The sequence below is a fragment of the Falco punctatus genome (genome assembly GCF_963210335.1).
Source record: "Falco punctatus genome assembly, chromosome: 11".
NCBI classification, from domain to species: Eukaryota; Metazoa; Chordata; class Aves; order Falconiformes; family Falconidae; genus Falco; species Falco punctatus.
Genome location: NC_137591.1, coordinates 12,333,207 through 12,347,649, shown reverse-complemented (window position 1 = coordinate 12,347,649; position 14,443 = coordinate 12,333,207). Strand labels below are relative to the sequence as shown.

General features: G+C 60.6%; 3 protein-coding genes across 5 annotated transcripts in view; 2 read left to right on the top strand and 1 right to left on the bottom strand.

Moving 5' to 3' along the window:
• The window catches only part of IPO13 (importin 13), a 32,151-nt gene extending 29,566 nt beyond the window's left edge, over window positions 1-2,585 (top strand). Inside the window, exons 16-20 of one of the 3 annotated variants that reach the window (XM_080406122.1) lie at window positions 1,089-1,155; window positions 1,320-1,378; window positions 1,494-1,583; window positions 1,735-1,916; window positions 2,025-2,585. In XM_080406122.1, the coding sequence (XP_080262248.1) occupies window positions 1,089-1,155; window positions 1,320-1,378; window positions 1,494-1,583; window positions 1,735-1,916; window positions 2,025-2,124 (498 nt within the window). In that variant the 3' untranslated portion in view covers window positions 2,125-2,585. Of the gene's footprint in view, window positions 1-1,088; window positions 1,156-1,319; window positions 1,379-1,493; window positions 1,584-1,734; window positions 1,917-2,024 lie in introns of those variants that run through there. The other 2 variants (XM_080406123.1, XR_013931000.1) reach the window with 2 other exon arrangements.
• A 502-nt stretch (window positions 2,586-3,087) lies between these two features.
• On the bottom strand, window positions 3,088-5,825 carry DPH2 (diphthamide biosynthesis 2). The gene is made up of 6 exons (XM_080406152.1): window positions 5,496-5,825; window positions 5,288-5,400; window positions 4,898-5,118; window positions 4,076-4,714; window positions 3,747-3,932; window positions 3,088-3,643 (listed from the first exon to the last, which is right to left on the bottom strand). Exons 1-6 carry the CDS (start codon window positions 5,634-5,636, stop codon window positions 3,513-3,515), a joined length of 1,431 nt encoding a protein of 476 aa, XP_080262278.1. The 5' UTR covers window positions 5,637-5,825; the 3' UTR covers window positions 3,088-3,512.
• A 113-nt stretch (window positions 5,826-5,938) lies between these two features.
• On the top strand, window positions 5,939-11,909 carry ATP6V0B (ATPase H+ transporting V0 subunit b). The gene is made up of 8 exons (XM_080406193.1): window positions 5,939-6,102; window positions 8,407-8,455; window positions 8,929-9,012; window positions 9,466-9,543; window positions 10,137-10,206; window positions 10,546-10,597; window positions 11,009-11,199; window positions 11,591-11,909. The coding sequence occupies exons 1-8, from the start codon at window positions 6,036-6,038 to the stop codon at window positions 11,615-11,617; spliced, it is 618 nt and encodes a 205-aa protein (XP_080262319.1). The 5' UTR covers window positions 5,939-6,035; the 3' UTR covers window positions 11,618-11,909.
• The last annotated feature ends 2,534 nt before the right edge of the window (window positions 11,910-14,443 follow it).

Genomic DNA, 14,443 nt, shown 5'->3' with positions numbered 1-14,443 from the left:
AGAGACCATGGCTGTGGGCAGATGGCCATGCATCCTGGGCACTGCCAGCTGAAAGCTGTCCCTCTTTTCATCCCCAGGAGCAGACTTGGAGGGTAGCAGTGGCCTTGCACTCAGCTCAGCACAAGGGCTGCCTGCCCTGGTATCCTGCTGTCCAAGCTCCAGGCACAGAGCGGGGCCACTCCAGTGCTGTGGCTGTTGTTCCACTGTGTCACAGTGACAGCGGGGCAGGAGGCATGGCTGCCATCCCCAGTACTGGCCCACAGCAGTGGGCATGGTGGCATGGTAGTCAGGGCACGGATGTGGTCACCTTACGTAGCAGGGCTCACTGTGGCAGGGCAGAAATTCTTCCCGTGGAGTGGAAGGTGCAGGCTGAAACATTTCTCTCCGGTAGCTGCCCAGTGCCAGCACAGGAGGGACCAAGCCACTGCACGAGGTGCCATAGCTCCACGTGTCCTCAGCAGCAGTGGCTGACCCCCACAGAGGCTGGTGGGATTGCTGTGTGGCAGAAAAAACCCAAAGCTTTTCTGACCACAGGTTTGCTGCTCAGGAACTGCCAAACAATGTTGGTGTCTCATTGTCATCTGTGTCCTGGAGCCCAAGCAGTGCAAGCTGCTAGTCCAGTCTGGGGTTATGGTGTGAACCACTTGCTGTGACCCCAGGGATGCCAACATCATCAAGAGGAGAGGAGCAAAGCACACAAGTGACCAGTCTCTGCTGAGCCTGGCATGGCTGTCCTTGTCCTGGGAGTGCTACCACTGCCTGGCCTACTCTGGAGGGACAGGAGTCCTCTGTCCCGTCTCTGGGACCAAAGCATTTGTGTGTACACTGCTGTGGCATCTCTCCTCAGGTCCTGGGGTCGGTGGTCCCTGAACGTAGCAAACTGCGTGGCTGATGGACATTTTCTTGGGGGTGGGGGGGTGGGGGAAGTGATGGTTTCCTGCTGTACTCTCTGAATCTGCTGTTTACCGTGAGCGTGCCCAGGTAAGTGTGCGTCCAGGCAGAGGCTGTCTGGGGCACTGGGTTCCTTGGAGGCTTCCTGGCTGCCTCTGCAGCGCTGGGTTTATGCTGCCTGTCTGTGTGCCTTGCAGGCTCTGAAAAGGAAGCCGGACCTCTTCCTGTGTAGCAACCTGGATGTCAAAGCAGTGTTTCAGTGTGGTGAGTACCACGGGCACGGGCACGCGCTCTGAACTGCTCTGCAGAGAAGCCAGCTTGCTCCTGCAGAGCCGGGCACAGACCAACCAGGGGCTGGGGACCACAGGGCTGATTTAGGATGACACATGGGGGTTTTGGCTGCTAACTTGAGTGATTTCTGCCTACAGGTGTTCTTTCCCTCAAGTTTCCTGAGGCCCCAACAGTCAAAGCATCCTGTGGCTTTTTTGTGAGTATTGTGGCATCGTGCAGCCCACTGAGAGCTGGGAGGGCGGGAGGTTGGGCAAGGGTGCTGCAGTGTGGAGCCTGCTCTGGCACTGAGCTGGCCGGGCTCTGTGTTTCAGACCGAGTTGCTGCCCCGCTGTGGAGAGATCGCCCCGGTGGGACAGGTCGTGCATGAGAATGGCAAAGTGCTGCTGCAGGCAGTGCTGGAGGTGAGATGCCAGGACCACGGGTGCATCGGGCAGCTTTAGGCTCTATTGCTGAGCAGCACCCCTGCAGAACTGGGGGCACAGCCCACCAGTTTGGGCAGGTGCAGGCATGGCGACACCGGGGGCTCAGCAGGGTCTGTCTGCTCTGTGGCAGGGCATCGGTGGCCAGGCTTCCCGCAGCCTCATGGATCACTTTGCAGAAATCCTCTTTGCCTTGAACAAGCACTGCTTCAGCTACCTGAGTGTCTGGATCAAGGAGGCCATGCAGCAGGATGGCTTCCCCTCAGCCCGCGTCAGCCCCGAGCAGAAGGAGACCTTCAGCCAGCAGATCCTCAGGTTCGTGCACTGCTTGCTGTGGCTGTGCCCCATGTGTGATGGGAATGACCCATCCTGCATGGCCTGATGTGTCCCTCCTGCTTCATGTTTGTCCCCTCCCTGTCTTAGCAGAGAGCGTGTGAACAAGCGGCGAGTGAAGGAGATGGTGAAGGAGTTCACCCTGCTGTGCCGAGGGCTGCATGGCACAGAATACACAGCAGACTACTGAGCACCTGGCCAGGACCGCGGACAATTTGCCCGGACCAGCTCTTCCCTGCAAGGAAGCCCCCATCCTCCCCGCCCTGCTGCAGTACGGCTCATAGAATAACCCTCCACCTAGAATTAACCCACTCGGGACGCTCCTCAGCTAGATTTGGTGGCCACATCTCGGTGTCAGCATCTTTGTTTCCCCCAGCATGCTCCCCCCTCACAGGGGACAGGAGTGCCGGCTGCAGGAGGTGGCAGCGGGGGAAGCCTGGGCAGGACTGCCCCAGCACAGGCTGCCCTGCACCTGGGCTACCAGCCCTTCCCCAGAACTTCCCCGTGGGTGCCTGTGCCCCACGGCGGGGAGGCTGCCCCTGTGCCCACGGCAGTGGCTGGCTGGGCAGGGTGGCTTGCCCCCTGCTCATTTGTATGTGTGTGGTTGGGAGGGGGGAGGCCCTGCACCTAATTATATTAAGAATATTTCTATGTTGTGGCTTTCGTTATTGCAGTGCCTGGACTGCCTGCACCTTGGCTCAGAGGAAAAGCCAAGCAGAGGGGCTTAAAACAAGGTTGGGAGGCCTCAAAGCCTCCTGTCCTGGCTTCAGGAGGGATGGCAAAAAACAGTCCCCCTTGCTCACCACGCCGTCCTTGCCCAGCACAGAGCAGGTCACAGAGAAGAAACAGTCCTACCCCGCATGAGAGGGGCCAGACTCCACCCCCGCCAAATGCAGGGTCCTCCCTGCAGCACAGGGGGTGTGTGCCACAGTGCTGCTCACTAGAGCAGGTAAGGGGCTTGCTCATGCCCAGAGCCCTCTCCCACTTGCCTTAGTCCCTCTGCCCAGCCTGCAACCATGCTTTCATTTCTGGGGGTCCTGGTTCCAGTCTTCTGTTCTCTCAGGCTGGTTTCAGCTGAGACACAGAGCTGTGCTCCCCAAGCAGGCATCATGACCTGTGTTTTCACTCTGGCACACCTGGTGTCAGCCCTGTCTGTGCTCCTCAGCCCATGTTTTATTCTAGAAAATGATTCATTACAAGTCCTTTTCCATTCAGCTTTAGTTAGTAACAGTAGCCCACAAAAGCCTCAAGTCCTCAGACTGTCAGCTTGTGCAAAGCTCTAACTTTTGCATGTAGGGCCAAAACTGCCCTGGGCTGGGGAACCTTCAGAGGCTGGTCCAGGCCAAGCACCTCTCCTGGCCCTGCTGCTGCCCTGGCTGTAAGCCCCGGGCATCCCCGAACACACACACCTGCTCTCCCACCACAGCACTACTGACCCAAAGCTGCATCCAATGCAAGGCCAGTTGGTGGCAGGTCCAGACCCTTGAGAGACCCTCACAGCTCCAACACTTGTTGGATGGCAATGCTTGGGCACCCACATGGCCCTGTTTCTGGCTGGGTGCCGATGCTGCTGCTGAATCAGGGTTGCTCGCATCCCTCATCCTCATAGGCAATGGCAATCCCTCGTCGGCCCTGCATAGCCTTGGAGATGGGCGTCTGCCCCAGCCGCTGCTCCAGACCCCGCCAGCTGCGGGACTCCAGGAAGGAGGCTGGAAGGAAAGAGAAAAGGAATTGGGAATTGTTGCTGGAAGCAGGGAGGCAGCACCTCCCCTGCACCAGGGCTCATCCCCACCACAAAACCAAATCACAAACCAGCAGGGCTGATCTCTGCAAGGGCCCGTGTCTGGTCCCTACAGGCCAGGGTAGTGCTAGGGGGCAGCTGGGAGGCTGGGGGCTCGCAGAGGTGGGTGGCACGCATCTCCCCTGTGATCAACGAGATGTCAGGAATAGCTTCTGCTGCAGGGATGGCCGGTGGGAGTTCAACATGTGCACAGGCACCTGTTGGGAAATAGTAACATTAGTCTGATACTCATATCTATCCTCCAACCAGCACAGAGCTGAGACAACTGTGACCTCCGGGTAAGGGAGCTTAACAGGACATGCCCTTGGAGGGTGCTGGGCAGCTAGTTTCTAGCTATTACCTGGCAGCAGGTCTCGGAAATCAGTGAGGTAGTTCCCTGTCCATTTGCGGGCTGGGTTACAGGCCAGCTCCAGCTCATAGGGCGTCACAATGGGCCGGTAGAAGTCGCTGGAGTCCAGCAGGGAGTTCTGAGCACAGGCCACCAGGACAAAGATATCCACCTCCAGGAAGTTGGCCAGTTTGGCAGGGTTTGGCTTCCCCACAGCCAGTGTGTAGCTGCGCTTGCCAGCCCGGTGCAGAAGCTCCCGGAGGTGTTGCAGCACAGCCAGGTAGCCCGCCACGCCAAGGGTGCCCACCAGGATGCCCACCACGTGGGCGTCCCGGGCCCGCTCCACCAGGTAGAGGCGTCGCATCAGGGCCCGGTTGACATTGAGAGTCTCGTGGCGGCCACAGCCGGTGGTAGGATCAAAGGAGCTGAAGGGGCAACAGTTCCAGGTCAGCATGAAGTTGGTGAGGGCCAGGCCCTCGGCTCCCACATAGAACATGGCACAGTCCTGCAGCCCTCCTGGCGCCTCCACCAGGAACTGGCGACCAAACCGCCGCTCCTCTCCAGGTAGTGCGGGACCAGGAGGGTCCCCACACACCACTCTAGAAAAGATGACATTGGGGTACTCAGGGCACAACTCCTGCTCCAGCTCACCTGAAGGGAGAGAAGAGTGAGAATGAAATGTGCCCACAGAAGGTGGGGCAGCAGATTAGGGGAGAGGAGAAGAGAGAAGTCAAGGCTGACAGTGTCTGGGGAGTGCCTGCCTACTCTCCTCCTGGCATCTCTGCAGAGCTCAGAGCAGCACCAGAGACCCCCTCCCTGCCACAGAGCACTCACCCATTGCATGGGCATAGACCACATCGCTTAGCACCACCACATGGCTCTGCCGGTCAGGGTAGAGGTCCCGGAAGGTCTTTGTGCAATGCCCGATGTCCAGGGGCTGCCGCCCGAAGATATGCAGCACCGGGAGCTTTCTGCAGGGGCTGAGGCAGGCTGGGCCGTAGTGCAGCACCGCCTCAGCACCTACGTGCTCGGCGGCCACTTCATCCACACAGCAGCTGTGGGGAGGACCCTATGTCAGACAAGCTCTACCCCGTAGAGCTCTTCCTTCTCCATGGCACTACTATCCCTTGCCTGAGCAGCTCCATCCCTCGGCCCTACCAGGCTGGGGACGGGTAGCTCCATTACTGCCCGTGCAGAAACCTCGGGACATGCCCCCACACCAACCTGCCGTACGTGGTGTCTCCTAGGACGTACATCTCGGCCCCGGTCGCCTCCTCCATCCGGGCCGCCAACGCCGCCGCGTCCGCCAGAAGCTCGTCGGGGAACTGGAGGGCGACCTGGAGGGGGGGGGGGGGGGGGGGAGAGGTGGTGAGGCACCAGGGAGGGGCGGCCCGTAGCTCCCGGCCCTGCTGCGGCCCCCGACCCCACTCACCTTGCGGAACCCGCCATCCCGCACGAAGGCGGCGGCCCGGTCCGTCTCGTAGAAGCCGTCAAGGTCCCCTCGCGGCGCCGCCGTCGGGCCCAGCTCCCGCCGCAGCGCGGCCTCCCCGTCGCTACTGAAGGCTGTTGCCATGGCGCCAAGGGGTTGCGGGTCAAGACCGCCACGCGGGGCCCCTGCGCCCGCTTCCGGGCTGGGGCGCGGAGTCGGCCAATGATAACTCGGCACCGCCCTCTCTTCTCCCGGAAATCCCGCCCTTTCTGGGGCGGGACCTATCGCACTTTACGGCAGGGCGGTGAGGGGAAGAGCAGCCAATGGGAAGAGGCGCCCGTCGCGGCGCGTTACGGTCTAGGTAGATCCCGCGCGGCCGTCAGGCCGGGCAGCCAATAAGCGGGCGCGGCGGCGGTGGCGTCACGCTCTTTCCGTCCGGACGCTGCGGTTCCGTTCACGTGACCCGCGCGGGTCAGGTGACGCGCTCGCGCTCGCCCCCGGCTCGGCCCGCTCCGTCCCGGCTCGGCCCGCGCCGCTGCCGCCATGACGGGGCTCGCGCTGCTGTACTCGGGGCTCGGCCTCGCCTTCTGGACCACGATGCTGGGCGTCGGTCAGCGGGGCCGGGGGGGCCGGGCGGCGGGCCACAGGGTCGGACCGGGGCCGCGGGGCGGGAGGGGGCTCTGGGCGTGAGGAGAGGCTGCAGGTCGGGCCTGCGCCCCCGCTGGCCGGGGAAGGGCTGGGGTGTGGCGGGGAAGGACGGCGGGGGTTGAGGAGGTGTAACGTTAGTACCCCGGTGGCCGAGCTGCCGGCGGGAGGGCTGGCCCGTGGCCTGCCGTGGCACCGGGAGCGCTGCTGTGGGGCTCCTCAGCCTGGACATCGCCCCCGGGTGCTTTCAGCGGCTCCCTCGGGCGGCTGGGGCCCCTGGCAGCGCCGTGTAGCTGCCAGCTCTCGGCACTCTGAGCCTGTCCAGCCTGAGCAGCTGATTTGCTTCTCTGCGTGTGCCGGGGTGGAAAGGTGCCGGTGCCAGTCAGGGGCTGTGTTTGGTTTTGGCAGGGCAGGGGAGGTAAATGCAGGTGCCTGTTTTTTCAGGCTGTGCTGGTTAATGTCTGCTGGATGGAGATCACCCTCCCGCTTTGCCAGGCTGTGGCGGCATAAGGAAATGTGCAGGTTTGTCAGGATCATTGCAGACCCGGTGCATGGCAGCTTCTTGCACCCCAGACTCTGCTGCTGATGGCATTGGGCTCAGCAGCACTGAGGATGGGTTTACTGCCCAAAGGGTAGCAGGAAGATTTTATGCTGGAGCTGCTAGTTATTTCCTCTTTCAGTGCAGAGTGAAGTGTGACCATGAGCCAGTCGGAGGCTGGGGAGACCTTGGCTTTTGCCTCAGTATTTGGGTGAGGGGAGAGACCGAGTCAGAAGCAAAGGGTGTCTCACTTCCTCGTGTTTCAGGGCCTTGTGGAACCCAGTGTGGGGCACAGGGCTGCCTTAGTGGATTCTCTGAATCACATGGCTTGCGCCAGTGCAGATGCATGCTGCGAACTTTAGACTGTCGGAAAATCTCAACAAGTTGAGCCCACAGGCTCTTAAGTTCCCGTCCTGTTGCAATCCCTTTTCAGGAAAGGCACAAGCAGGAAGCGATCTCGCCCTGTGCAGTGTTGCGGTGGTGCCTCTTTGTGCTTCCTCTCGTTGTCCTTCCTCTCCTTGTCCTGACCCCTGCTTTGGTCCTCTGGTCCTGGTGACCCAGCTTACAGGAAAGTGTCCTTCGCCCTGTTTCTTTTGTGTATGAATCCAAGGCTACACCTGCCTGAAGAGATGGAAGGTGCCCTGAGGATCTGCCCTGAGCCGGTTGTAGTTCTTTACCACTCCTGGGGAGTGGGGGCAGCTGAGGCTGGCTGGGTTCAGTTCCTGCTCAGCCAGCCAAGCAGCAAAGCCAGAACACAAGTTGCAAACTGGCTGGACCTAGCACCATAGAGATCATCCTTGAAGGTCACCCAGTATGCAGGCTGAGGTCACCCAGTATGCAGGCTGGGATGTGGCCTCCCTCTGCACTCCCTGGCCATGGTGGTACCGTTCCTCATTTGTGTGTGTTGCTGCTGGGGAGGGAGGCACCCTGATTCTGCAGGCAGGAGTGACCAGTGTTACTGCTTCCTGTTTTGGGGCCAGCTCGCCTGGTATGTTCTGCCGGTGCACTGAGCCCTGAGTCAGGCATGGAGTGGTTTGGCACATAGGAACAGTGGGAACATCCCTGCTGTGAGGCTGGCAGGTCTCCCTACACTGCAGTGCTGAGGTCTTATGTGGAATGAGTTGTCCTGCGGGTCTTGGCTGTGGGCAGGGAAGGGCTCCTCTGACCTGCGGCATGTGGTCGTGCTGGCCATGTTGTGGCTTGCCATCATCCCCTGCCTGCAGGCTGTGACTCGCTGGAGGAGGGAGCACTGGGACATGTGTAGTGACCTCTTCACTGCTTTTAAGCATTTCAGAAGTTTCCTGTTTATTTTTTTCTTGACTGTATGCAGGGTCAGTGTCACACAGCCACTGGCTCTAGTCGGCAATGATAGAGCCGTCCCTTCACCCTCCTTATCTGGTGTGGGGACAGTGTGTGTGCGAGAGACAGTGTGACAGACAGTGCCATGCTGCCTGTGCTTATCTGTTCCTCAGGACGTTAGGTCACAGTCTCTTTTCCAGCTGCACACTGTCAGCCATGCAAAAAGCAAGTATCTCTTCTGGTCTGCAGCCGTGTTTCCCGCTCATGAGGTCAGAGCAGGGCAGGGTTTTGGTGTGAGCACCTCTGGATGTGCCTGGGCTCTGCAGGGCTACTGCGTGTGACACCAGGCTTCGCAGGCTGGGGAGGAAACAGCAGTGCCGGGCTGGTAGTTGGTACCTGTCTGAAGGTCTCTGTGTCGCTCTTGCTTTCTAGGGATCTGCTACACAATATTTGACCTGGGTTTCCGCTTCGATGTGGCCTGGTGAGTTCCCTGAAAATGCTGGCATCCTCAGGGCTGTGTGAAGTGGGTGGTGCTGGCAGTGCCTGCCAGGAACAGTGCTCGTTTCTGAGTGATGAGCAGTGGTCACTGGATTGCAGGCGAACAAGAGCTACAGTGAGTAGGGCCTCAGCTCCCCAATAAGTGGGATAGATGCAGCCCACGTGTATGTCTGGCTGGCTCCATACAGGATCCTGGTGCAGCCATCACTGCCTTTCTCACCCCCTCTCCCAGCCCAAGCTTTCCCTTCACAGTGAGGGTTTGGGGGTGAGATCTCTGTCCGTGTGGGTGAGGGTTCTGAGTTGCTGGCTGGCAGAGACAGGCTCTCATGTCCCACTGTCTGGCAGTCCACAACCCATCTTGGGCTGCATGATCGAGTGGGGAGTACCTGCTTTGGGGCTGTGCACTGTGAAAAGGGGGGCTCAGCCTGTGCTAACTCAGGGCTCGCTTCTCTCCAGGTTCCTGACAGAGACCTCACCCTTCATGTGGTGCAACCTGGGCATTGGTCTGGCCATCTCCCTGTCCGTGGTGGGAGCTGCCTGGTGAGTGCGTCTGGCTCTTCATCAGGCTCCTACTGTCCCACCTTGGTAGCTGTGTAAACACTGTGGTTTCACCATGGCAGGCAGTAGCAGGACAGCATGTACGTGTGGGGCTATGCAGGTCACTGCAGCAGTGGGGCCAGGTTGCTGGGCTCCTGGGCGGGTCTAGGCAGGCTGCCTCACAGGCTGCAACTGCAGTGGAGAGGCAGGGATGTCTTTGGCTCTCTGGAAGCCGTAACCCTGAGCCCAGGCCATGCAGTGGCTCTTGTGCCCCAGCAGTTCCGCTGGCGTAGGTGGTGAAGCTTGGGACCACTTGTACCCTGGGGGTGGACAGGCCAAGCCCACGTTCTCCCCCAGCTGCATGACTGATTCTTGCTCAGCTGGAAGATCCTGGTTTCCTTATTGAATCCTTCTGCGAGTACCAGACCCTCCACCAACCACCCTTGTCTGCCACAGGGGGATTTACATCACAGGCTCCAGCATCATCGGTGGTGGAGTCAAAGCCCCTCGGATCAAAACGAAGAACCTGGTCAGGTAAGCACAGACCTGGGGTTAGGGCTCATGCCATGCCTGAGCAGGTCCCAGCCCTGTGCAGAGGCTCCTGTCCCATCTCTAGCTGGGTGCTGCTGGCAGACTGATCCTTGCTGAGCTGCTGCTGCTGTTTGCTTTCAAAACAAAGAACCCTAAAGGAGCCAGAGTGCTGATTTGAAGAGTCACTGTGCAATATCATGCAGTGAATGAGCCCAGTGTGTTCTAAACAAACACCATGAGATCATATTTCCTGCCCGAGGCGAGGGTTCCCCTGGCCAGACCTTGCACAGCCATTCCCTGAGGGAGCAGAAGGGGGCTAGCAGAGGGCAGGGCTCCCCGGGCCTGCTTCCCACAGGTCTGTCACAGTTTACTTGGGTGGCACAGCATGACCAGCACCCGGCCTTTGTGTTTGGCAGCTCCCCCTTGTTTGAGAGGAAAAGGGGTCGGTAGGCTGGACTGCCTTTCTGCCCTTGGCAGCAGTGGGACAAGCTCGGATATGGCTGTGGAGGGGTCTGGCTGCTGGCTGGCTGAGCATGAAGTGGTGGGGGCTGCTCCGGGTGGAGGCATGGCACTCAGACTTTGCCTTTCTCCCACAGCATCATTTTCTGTGAGGCTGTGGCCATCTACGGGATCATCATGGCAATTGTCATCAGTAACATGGCTGAGGTATGGGAAGATGTGGGCTGCCCTGCACCGGCCTTGGGGCAACGGTGGGGATAGGCAGCTGGGCAGGGGCCAGTGCTGTGAACAGTGGCCTTGTGGGGACTTTCAGACACTTGTGGCTCTGGGAGCACCTGGGCGGGTGGTCTGTGTGGTGGTCCTTGTCTGTGCTGAAGAGTAGGTTGGGGGAGCACACACAAGGTGAGTATCATGAAGCCACCCAGGGACATGGAGTCAGGGAGCAACTCTGGCCAAAATATGGCTGCCTCATGCTGTATCAGGGACAGGTACCTCTCCCAGGGACCACAGACTTGGCGCTAACGCAGACCCTGTGCTTTCTCTCAGCCTTTCTCTGCAGTCACCCCAGAGGCAATTGGAGCCAGGAACTACCACGCAGGTAAGGACTGCTTGATCCCTGGTGCCATCGCTGTGAGCATTGCCACAACCCTGACTGCCACCTTCTGACTGGCCCGTGGCCCACTGCAGGTGCCTGAAGGACATGTGACTCTTCTGCCAAAAAGCAGCTTTTTAGTTACCTTTTCAAGGCCCTCCTGCACCCACGGGGCTATGCTGCCCAGCAGCAGCACTGCTCCTCCCTTGGGTGGCAGAAGATTGCTGTCACCTGCTGGCCTGGCACTGCAGGAGCTGCTGCGCACCCTGGAGCAGTCTTCCTTCCCAAACAGGAGGATGTTGCTGATGCTTGGCAGCTCTGGGGCTTCTGTCACGTCGAGGCAGAGCTGCTGCAGCATGCCCCAGGTGCAGGTAGAAGGGGGTTACCCCCTGCTCTTGCAGTGTTCCTCTCTCACAGGTTTCTCCATGTTTGGGGCTGGCCTGACCGTGGGGTTATGCAATCTCTTCTGTGGGGTCTGCGTGGGCATTGTGGGCAGCGGGGCTGCCCTGGCTGACGCCCAGAACGCCAGCCTCTTCGTCAAGATCCTGATCGTGGAGATCTTTGGCAGTGCCATAGGGCTGTTTGGGGTCATCGTCGCTATCCTGCAGGTACCTGCCTCCTGGGGCCACAGGGTTTATGTGAGCACAATGTGCCTGTCATCCTGGGTGCTCCTCAGCTCCAGGGAGAGACACCTGGGCTCCAGCACAATCCTCTGCTCTGGGGCAAGGAGGCTGCTCACAAGGTTTGGGTGGGGGGCACAGCTTTCCGCACAGCATGCCGTGCCTATTTGCAGCAGCGTGCTGAGCTCTTTTGATGGCCCCTCTGAGCAACTGTCATGGAGGGTGTCACCTTGGGTGCACCATGTGTCGTGCTCATGTCTTATTGGTGGGGCTGATAAGCTGTCTTCAGCTTCTGGATGGTTTCAGGGTGCTTGGGTGGGACTGGGATGCTGGACTGGGGTTTGTGGGGCACAGCCTAACCTCTCTTCTTTCTTTCTAGACATCTAAAGTAAAAATGGGCAACTGAACCCTGTCCCACCAAGCCTGTTCCAGCCTGCCCCAAGAGGTGCTGTATATACTTATTTAATGTTTCTATCCTTGACTGGGGCAGGAGCTGCCTAGCAGCAGGAGCCTGGCTGTGCAGAGCCCCATCCTGCTGATCCATCGGCCCCTTGGAAGAAACAAATTTCTCTGTGTGAATTCTGCCCCCAGCAGCCAGGCCCAGCCCGTGGGGCCCTGCTGCTGCGTGTCCTCGGTGTGTGTAGAATCAACCACCAGTGCAATTCTGTGTCCGTGAAATAAATATGGTTCTCATCCAAGGATGCAGCTCTTCCTCTGCCCCGTGCATGCTGGGGAGACTTGCAGAGAGCAAGTGGTGATTTCAGCTAACCCTCTGCCTGAAAATTCCCCTCTGTGCCTCTGGCAAAGTCCCTGTCCTGCACCAGGAGCCTGGTGGTGTCCTCCCTGTGCGGGGTTAACCTGCTCGGCCTGCAAGCGGCAAACTTCTCTGAGCTGTGGGAAGGCAGAGCTCTGCCTTGCTGCCCAGAGCAGGTAGGAGGCTGCTGTAGCAGGCAGCAGCAGCCCCATGCTGCCTCTGCCAGGCTCCTACCGGCGCTGGCAGTGCCCCGTGTGAGGCAGGCGCAGGCACAAGCTGGTTTGGGCCCTTCGGCTCCCATCCAGGTAGTTTAGTGCAGAGGGAGTGTACACGATATCCGTAGCTCCATTGTGCAGCTGGGGAGCGCCAGCCAGAAGGGTGGAGGAGTGAAGCTTTTGCCCCTTCCAAGGCTGTCCTCCAGCCAGCAGCTCCCTCGTGTGACTGTTGCCTGGGGGGTGCTGGGGCTCCCTAGTCTGCAGTGCCTCTGTCCAAGGGGGGCCGGCAGCGGGGACGCTTCGTGCTGCCTCTGCTCCCCTCTCCCTGGCTGTGCTGAACACAGTGTGGGAAAGCTGGCTGTGGACAGCTGGGCCTGCAGCTCATCTGCTGCTTGGGGGAAGGGAAGAACAAGGTCCTCCTGCCTCAGCTCTGCAGAGAGCCTGGAGAGGATGCTTCTGCAGTCTGCTGTATCCAGTACAAGGCCCTCATCCTGCTGTGCTGCCAGTGCACCCTTTGTAGGGAAGCATTGATTCCCCTGGCGCTTCCAGTGCTGTGTCAGAGCAGCTGCGTGCCTGGAGCTGCCCATCTCCTCACCTGGATGCGACAGGCTGGGCAGCGGTGAGGCTGCTGGAGCCAGGGAGGGGTTCAGACCTGCCGATTTTTGCCCTTGGAGTAGGGCAGCTGCCTCTGCAGGGCCTCCCGGAGCTCTGCTGGTCTCCCAGCTGTGCTCCGCACTGTCTGCTGTGTCTTGGGACAGCAGTGTGTTTCAGCCCTGGTTGCAGGAAGACTGCTGGGGCAAATCAAGCCTCTGTTTCTGCTGGCTGCCCTCTAGGACTGGAGGCTGCGACAGGAGCTCTGTGCCTCACGTAATGGCAGGGACATGAGCGGGGCCCTACCTGCTCAAAGAAAGGGTGTCAGGTGTAGGCGGTTTTGCCTGTCCCGTGTGAGGGCTGTACCCTTGTCCTCTGGCATTGCTGGTGCTGCAGGCCAGAGGCATTTGAAGCCCTTAGAAGCTGCAGGGCCATCTCCTCAGACCTGTGCCAGACTTGCGGGGCTGTGTTTAGGAAGGAGATGCCTGGGGTTGGAGAGCCTGTGCTGGTGGTAGAGAAGCTGTGGTATGGGTTAATAGTCTGGCTGGTTAACAACTGTCTTGAAAGACTCATCAGCTTGGCTTTCAGGGATGGGTCTCGCCCTGCCCTGCCTTGGCTCGATAGAAATCTACCTGCTGTCAGAAGTCTCCCTCCGCAAGGTGCTTTCCCACCCTCCATGTCCAGCCTGTGTGTTATCACGGCTTTGGCAGGGGAATGTGCTCCAGGCTTGCCCACAGGCCCCTTGTGAGGATGCGAGACCCACCAGGGCTGGTCTCAGGGTGGCCCATGGCCCGCCTCTTGCAGTCACCAGCCGTGACCTGGGCGCACTCGGTGATCTCTTGTCCTAGGGGCACGCGTGCTCTTTGGTTCTGCGCCTTGTGTCACTTTAGGAGCAGCACGAGTTGGAAGATGACTTGGTGACGGTGTGTAAGTACCCGCAGGCGATATGCCACCTGCCAAGGAGCCGAACCCAGAGCTGGAGGCAGAAGTCGGGCAGCTTTCCCAGGGCTTGCCTGCAGGGTGGAGCAGGGCTGGGCTGGGTGGGCGCCAGTCCCGCCTGAAGGTTGTCTTCTGAGGGGAGCGGCCGTGGGGCAGAGGGAGAGCCCCGGCTGGGTGAGCGGCCAGGCGCGGGGCGCGCAGAGGCCTCGGAGGGCAGGGGCTGCGCAGAGCGGGCACAAATGCCGTGGGGCGGCGGGCAAGAAGTGAGGGGCTGTGGGCAGCGCCAGAATTCCCGGTGGTGGGTCGAAGTGGCGATGGGACCAGCCCAGGACCCTACGGCCATGCTGTCGTGGTAGGGAGAGCGGAATTCTCGGTGTTTCCTAGCAATGGAGCCCGGGGGGCGGGGGAAGGAGCCACAGATGGGTTGCGGCGGGTGCTGAGCCAGCACCGACGCGCGGGGACGCGGGAGTCGCCCCGGGGGGGGGCCGTGAAAGCGCCGCCGCCCGCAGCGGGCGGGAGGGGAGGGACACCGGGGGACCCCGTCCCCGTGGCCGCGGGGCTCCTCGGAGGGTCCCCGGTGCCGCGCGGGGGCCGCGGGCTGAGCGCCGCGGGGCGGGGCGGGGGCGCGGCGCCTCCCGGGGGGTCCCGGTCCCCGCGGGGCTGCCCCGGCCCGGCGGCGGCGCGGTCCCGGGGCGCGGGGCGGGCGGTGGCGGCGGCCCCGCCCGGTGCGGCG